Source organism: Loxodonta africana, chromosome 1, assembly GCF_030014295.1.
Source record: "Loxodonta africana isolate mLoxAfr1 chromosome 1, mLoxAfr1.hap2, whole genome shotgun sequence".
In the NCBI taxonomy this organism is placed as follows: Eukaryota; Metazoa; Chordata; class Mammalia; order Proboscidea; family Elephantidae; genus Loxodonta; species Loxodonta africana.
Window position 1 is genome coordinate 39,730,512 of NC_087342.1, and position 7,150 is coordinate 39,737,661.

At 56.1% G+C, this 7,150-nt stretch overlaps 1 protein-coding gene across 1 annotated transcript; it reads left to right on the plus strand.

Moving 5' to 3' along the window:
* The first annotated feature begins 345 nt into the window (after window positions 1-345).
* On the plus strand, window positions 346-6,147 carry FOXC1 (forkhead box C1). The gene has a single exon (XM_064279809.1). It carries the CDS (start codon window positions 380-382, stop codon window positions 2,072-2,074), a length of 1,695 nt encoding a protein of 564 aa, XP_064135879.1. The 5' UTR covers window positions 346-379; the 3' UTR covers window positions 2,075-6,147.
* The last annotated feature ends 1,003 nt before the right edge of the window (window positions 6,148-7,150 follow it).

The window sequence follows — 7,150 nt, forward strand, 5'->3', positions numbered from 1 at the left end:
AGATCCCGAGAAAGCCAGGCGGGTGCGAGGAGGGCGCCGGTATTTCTTCGCCTCGGCTTTCTTTCCCGTCCGCGCCTGGAAGTGACTTCGCTAGTTCCTCCCCAGCCAGTCCTGCGTTCTCGGCCACACTCCCTCCTGGTCCGACCCTCCTCCGCAGCAAGCGCGGGGCCCCGAGGTGGCCGAAAGGCGGCCCTAAGGAGCCCGGAGCGGGAGGAACGAGAGGCCCGTGCGAGCCGCCGGCGGCCGAGGGCGGAGGGCCCGGGAGCCAGCGCCCCGCAGGGCCCGGGACTCGGACTGGGCGGCCGGGTCCGGCGCGTCCCGGGGCCCAGCGAGGGTGGGGGGCGGCGGGAGGCGGCTAGCGGGGCTCGCGGCGGCGGCCATGCAGGCGCGCTACTCCGTGTCCAGCCCCAACTCCCTGGGAGTGGTGCCCTACCTCGGCGGCGAGCAGAGCTACTACCGCGCGGCGGCTGCGGCGGCCGGGGGAGGCTACACCGCCATGCCGGCGCCCATGAGCATGTACTCGCACCCCGCGGCGCATGCAGAGCAGTACCCCGGTGGCATGGCCCGCGCCTACGGGCCCTACACGCCGCAACCGCAGCCCAAGGACATGGTGAAGCCACCCTACAGCTACATCGCGCTCATCACCATGGCTATCCAGAACGCCCCCGACAAGAAGATCACCCTCAATGGCATCTACCAGTTCATCATGGACCGTTTTCCCTTCTACCGGGACAACAAGCAGGGCTGGCAGAACAGTATCCGCCACAACCTCTCGCTCAACGAGTGCTTCGTCAAGGTGCCCCGCGATGACAAGAAGCCGGGCAAGGGCAGTTACTGGACGCTGGACCCGGACTCGTACAACATGTTTGAGAACGGCAGCTTCCTACGGCGCCGGCGGCGCTTTAAGAAGAAGGATGCAGTGAAGGACAAGGAGGAGAAGGACCGACTGCACCTCAAGGAGCCGCCGGCGCCCCCCGCGCCGCCCGAGCAGACCGATAGCGGCGCGCCAGGGGCCGCAGGGACCGCGGGGCCGCCCGGAGCGCAGCCGCAGCCCGTGCGCATCCAGGACATTAAGACCGAGAACGGTACGTGCTCCTCGCCGCCCCAGCCCCTATCCCCGGCTGCCGCCCTGAGCAGCGGCGCCGCCGCCGCCGCCGCCGCCGCGGTGCCGAAGATTGAGAGCCCCGACAGCAGCAGTAGCAGCCTGTCCAGCGGGAGCAGCCCCCGAGGCGGCCTGCCGGGGGCTCGCCCACTAAGCCTCGACGGCGCGGAACTCGCACAAGCACCCCCGCCTGCACCGCCCGCGCCGCCGCCGCCGCATCACAGCCAGGGCTTCAGCGTGGACAACATCATGACGTCGCTGCGAGGGTCGCCTCAGGGCGCGGCCGCCGAGCTCAGCTCCGGCCTGCTGGCCTCAGCGGCAGCCGCGGCGTCCTCAAGGCCAGGCCTGGCGCCCCCGCTCGCGCTCAGCGCCTACTCTCCGGGCCAGAGCTCCCTCTACAGCTCGCCCTGCAGCCAGAGCTCCAGCGCTGGCAGCTCAGGCGGGGGCGGCGGCGGCGGCAGCGGCGCGGGGGGCGCGGGGGGCGCCGGGACCTACCACTGCAACATGCAGGCCATGAGCCTGTACGCGGCCGGCGAGCGCGGCGGCCACCTGCAGGGTGCGCCGGGGGGCGCCGGCGCTTCGGCCGTGGACGACTCCCTACCCGACTACTCGCTGCCTCCAGTCACCAGCAGCAGCTCCTCGTCCCTGAGTCACAGCGGCGGTGGCAGCGGGGGAGGACAGGAGGCCGGCCACCACCCTACGGCCCACCAAGGCCGCCTCGCTTCGTGGTACCTGAACCAGGCGGCAGGAGACCTGGGCCATTTGGCGAGCGCGGCGGCGGCGGCGGCTGCCGCGGGCTACCCCGGGCAACAGCAGAACTTCCATTCGGTGCGGGAGATGTTTGAATCGCAGAGGATTGGCTTGAACAACTCTCCGGTGAACGGCAACAGTAGCTGTCAGATGGCCTTCCCTTCCAGCCAGTCTCTGTACCGCACGTCCGGGGCTTTTGTGTACGACTGCAGCAAGTTTTGACACTCCAGCACCCTCACAACCTAACTGAATTGAACCCCAAGGAAGAAGCAGCCCAAAGGACCGGCCCTTCAGTGCAAAATCGAAACCAAAAAAACCTCTATATTAAAAAACATTCTCCACACCAGCCAACAAAATCCCTCCAAAAATTCAACTCACCAGCACAAAGAAAACTTTATTTTCTTAAAAGATTAATTCAGAGCCGCATCCACTTTGCCTTATCTAAATAAAACCGTAAACTATTGTGTACAGAGACCGCAAAAGCATGGTCTGTTAAAGGACAGTGTTACTCCAGATAACACGTAAGTTTCTTCTTGCTTTTCAGATACCACGCTTTCCTCCTCTCCCCCGCCTCTGCCCTTCTTTCCTGACTTCGCATCTGTAAGGTATTATTATTTTATCCTATGTTTAGGGAGGGGAAAAGCCCTCTCCGTATGCAAATCACTTTCTTTGGACTTGTTTTAAAATGTAAATTGCAACATAGTAATTTATTTTTAATTTGTAGTTGGATGTCGTGGACCAAACGCCAGAAAGTGTTTCCAAAACCTGACGTTAAATTGCCTGAAGCTTTAAATTGTGCTTTTTTTTTTCATTATAAAAGGGAAACTGTATTAATCTTATTCTATCATCTTTTCTTTTTGTTGAACGTATTCATTGTTTATTAATAAATTACCATTCAGTTTGAATGAGACCTATATGTCTGGATACTTTAATACAGCCTTAATTGTGAGAAAAAAAAAGACTTAAGAGGTAAAATACTAGTAAGCTGTCTATTCTCCACCTAAATCTCTGAATAATGGAGAAGTTCTCTGACTATTCCCTGTCAAGTTTCACATAACTGTCTGTTCTTGCTTAGATTTTTTTTTTCTTTCTGCAGCATTGTCTGCAAAATACACTATATAATCAGCTTGCTTTGTGGCTAGGAGAAAGATGTTTTCCTAAATAGATCTGAGTTGGCATATAAACAAATAGTCTTCTCAGTAAAGATAGATCATGAATTGGAAACCTTAAGCCCGGGAATTGGCAGTTGTTTTACCACCGTGATACCTCTGTGCATAGAGAGATGAGAAAGTGTCTCCAGATAGGCACAGGTGAAGATTTGGCCTGTGTCTCACTTATAAAATTATGGTATCTATTATACATCCCTGTGAGCCAAATGCAGAACCAAATTTTCCTATTAATTTCAGTCCTTTCTAAGAGGAAAAATAAACCAGTTTTTAAATGCATGTATATAAGTCACCGGCATTTACAATCCTTCATGTATTACATAGAAGGTTCTTTTTTTTTTTTTTTAATATACTGTGGGTTGGAAAGGGATATTTAATCTTTGGGAAACTATTTTAGAAGATAAGTTTGTAGAACAATCGTTCTTGAAAAAGGCTTAAAGTAATAACAAAAGGAAGGAGAAAAGAGCAGAGCATTTTAGCCTAGGTGGTTTCTTTTCAAACCAATTTTTCTTGTTAACTTACAGTTAAACCTAGGGGACAATCCGGATTGGCCCTCCCCCTTTGTAAATAACCCAGGAAATGTAATAAATTCATTATCTTGGGGGTGATCTGCGCTGTCAATCAGACTTTGGGGAGATGGCGCTTTGATTACAGACATCCAGGGCCTTTCAGTTTGTTTTCGAGATAATACAGTTTCCTGCTATCTGCCGCTCCTATCTAGAGGCAACACTTAGCAGTAATTGCTGTTGCTTGTTGTCAAAATTTGATCTTTGTTAAAGGATTGCTGCAAATAAATACACTCTAATTTTAGTCAAAAACTGCTTTACGTGGCTTCTGATTCGCTCCGTCTCCTCCCCCAGAGCTGTAACCTAATAGCCGGGGAAGATCGCCGCGGCTCAGGGCGCGGTCCTGCTGGGTCAGCCTGCCGGCTGGCGTGTCTATAGCGTGGAAGCCTGTGTGGCTCTGCGGCGGCGGCTGCCCCGGCTCCTCGCGCTGTCTTGGGCTGTCTCTCTGGGGGGGTGATGAGAAAGACTCCACCGGCATGTCTCTGGGAGTTTGTGCCTTGTCCACTTCGGAGAGAGGAGCGTGGAGCTGGGACTTGAGGACAGAGCGGTCCGGTTGCCCGAGCTGGGTTGGTTCTGGGCCCAGAAGGGGAGCGGCGACAGGTGACAACGCCTTTGGCCCCTCGGTCAGGGTGACCATCCCCGAGAGACCTGGCCGGCTTGGGCAGCAGGAGACTGTAAGGCTCTAGATTTCTCGGGTTCAGCAAGGGTGGCCACCTTTCACTTTTCGGCGGGGTCTTCCTTCCGCGGCCGCCGGAGCCCCAGCGCCCGGCCCCCGACGCAGCCCCGGACGCCGCGCCCTGACGGTAACGCTTTTCAGTTAATTAGCTTTAATTACCTGCCGCGGTCCGGGTGCCCGGCTTCTGTTTGCGTTTGCTTGCCACTTGTTCCAGAACCCCACGCCTCCCGCCCCCAGCGTCTCCCTCCCCTGAGCCCCGCTTTTGTCTCCGGCTGGCTCCCGAAATAAGTTGTGTGGGGAGAAACAGAGTCAAAGAAGAGCTCTGTGAGGTTTGGTGGTTTAATCACAGGTTGGGGCGCGGAGGCCGGGAAGCCCACGCTTCGGGACCAGTAGGGAGCACCAGGATGTGTGGCGGGGTCAAGGGCCCCCGAGGCGGTCCGGGCGTTAGGCCCAGCAAGTCCAGGAACGCGGCCCTCTCCGCCCAGCAGCCTTCGGGACCCTAGGCCAAGGAGGGCCTAGCCAGCCTGTGCTTCTCGCCCTCCGCGTCCCCGTACTCGCTCCTCGCCCGGGCTCAGACTGTAATTATTAGCTATTTGCTCATCACTCGCCGCCTTTGTTTGGAAGACACACGTGCGTTTAGGAACACAGCCCGGGGTGGGAAGGTCAGAGCCATTGCATTGCTCACGAATGACAACGTGCCCAGGCGCCCTCGCTGCGCCCGCGGCGTCTTCGGTGCCGCGCTCTGGCAGGAAACCACCCGACTCGCCCCACACCAGCGCCCCATTCTCAGACTCTGCAAGGGCAGCCTGGCTGGGGTCCGGCGGCTTTCCTGGCAGTAGCTGAGTCCTTGCTTGGTTTGCAAGATCAGTTTACGGAAGCCACAAATCACTTCGGGTGGCCGGCGAAGGGGAGTCGTTGGGCCTAATGGAGGCAAGTGAGCCTTGTCCATGGTGCGGCGGACAGTGTGTCGGGAGGGCACGTGCCCATGCCCTTCTGCGTCCCCTCGGGCCTCGGCTTGGCTGGCCCCGGGATAGAGCGACCGCAGCTAGCGCTGGGCCTGGGGAGACTGTCCCCAGTATGAGGTTCTAGAGGGGGTGGGCAGCGGAGCTAGCATTCCCAGCCGGGGGACAGCCTCGTCCCCGCTCGGAGAAGTGGAGGCAGCCTGACCTGGGACAGGGTGCTGGAGTGAGCGTGGAGAGGGGAAGAACCGGCTCGGGTTCCTGCAGGGGCACTTCCAGAACCCACAGGCATGGGGAGTGAGTTTCAGGGCCCCTTGCCCTTCCTTCCCGGGCCTGGAGTCCTTGAGGCTGGGCAAGATCCCCCGGGGTGAGCATGGCGCTACCACGACCTGGCCGCCTCCTGGCCCTGGGCACATACTTACCTGAGGAAAGTTTCTTAGCAACTTGTTTGTCCTCTTATTCCAATGTTTGAAAATTGAGCGTTTGAAGGTATATACATCTAGGAAGGTGTTTGCATTACAAATATATAGACACAGCAGTTGCTTACAGATAGTTCAGAAAGGATGTTTGAATGAAAGGTCAGAATTTCTGTGCATTATTCTGATTTTTGAAAGCATATATATATATATAAACTTTTCCTACTAGCAATACATATGCTTTTAAATTCTTACACCCAACTTCAGAAAAACTGCAACTCCTGCCAACCTTCTTTAACCCGGGAGAACCTGCTTATTCCTTATGGGTTTGCCCTTAGATGTGCACTTTTAAAGCATTAAGGACAATTTTCCTGTAAAATGGGGTCACACTCGAAGTAGGATAATATAAGAAAAACCCAGTATCGTAAGTAATAGTACATTTTGAGATTAGCTTCTGTAGAAAGTTTTAGAATAATGAGTATTTTGTCCTCCCCCCCCCCCCCCGCCCCCTTAGCAGTCTATACTACAAGCCAGGAAAGGCCGGAATGTGACATGTCCTATAAAAACCTGCATTTGGCATACTGCGCACGTGGTGGGAACACGTGCTGTTCTCCAGGGTTCTGCAGTTAGCAGGCCTTTTTCACCAGGCTGCATGCAAACAAGCATGCGTTTTACAATTTATCATTCTGCGCAGTTTGTGTCATTAATAATCGATGTTTGCCGAGGACTAAGGGGCGATTGTGCTGGTGGCCTGTAAGCTCTTGGCTGTTTCTTGCGGGGTCAGCGGCAAACAGGTCAGAAAACAAGAGTGCGTTGTAGTTCTATTGGCTCCTCTAATTTTGATAGGTGAGCAAGGGACATAGGACCTTTTCTCGCCTGCCCACTTCATTTGGGGGGGAGGGGAGTTTTAAGGTGGAGGGCCGTTAGTATTGTTTTTAACGGTGGAAGACCTCAGAAAGCCCCGGAGCCCTCTGCTTGCTCAGGCTGAGCTGTAGGGCTGCTACGGAGGAGCGAGGGGATGGGGGAAATGGGGCCTCCACCTCAACGCCAGTGTTCTCCGGGGTGCTGGTGGCTCCCCTAAGCAAGGCCTGTTGCCTGGAGTGACTATCCGCCCCCGCACACCCCGACATCTCCTGGCTCTCTCCAGGCTCTGCGGGAGGGGCCAGGGCGCCAGGCGCAGGCTCCACAATCCCCCCAACAAGCACCTTAACTTCTCTGGGTTCTTTGGGGAGGGGGGAGGGGCGCAGGGCGCAGGTCCCATTTTCTTTCGAGTCCAGCGCCATAACCCCACCGCGCAGTTCAGCTTGGTGGCGCCGCGCGGCCTTTTCGCTCTTCTCCTGACTCAGTTCGCTCGGGTTCATGAAGCCATTAGCCCTTCCCACCCGGTCATAAACAAATGTCGCATTAGGGGCAAGATTAATGTGCCCACGTAGTAAAGCCGGCCAGGCAGGGCTTAATGCTGTTCCACACTGTCATTCTTCAGCCTAGCAGAAGATTGAGGGGGGAAAAGGGCTC

What these genes read in the sequence shown, in the direction of transcription:
- FOXC1 (XM_064279809.1), top strand. Translation starts at nt 380, where the DNA reads ATGCAGGCGCGCTACTCCGTGTCCAGCCCCAACTCCCTGGGAGTGGTG.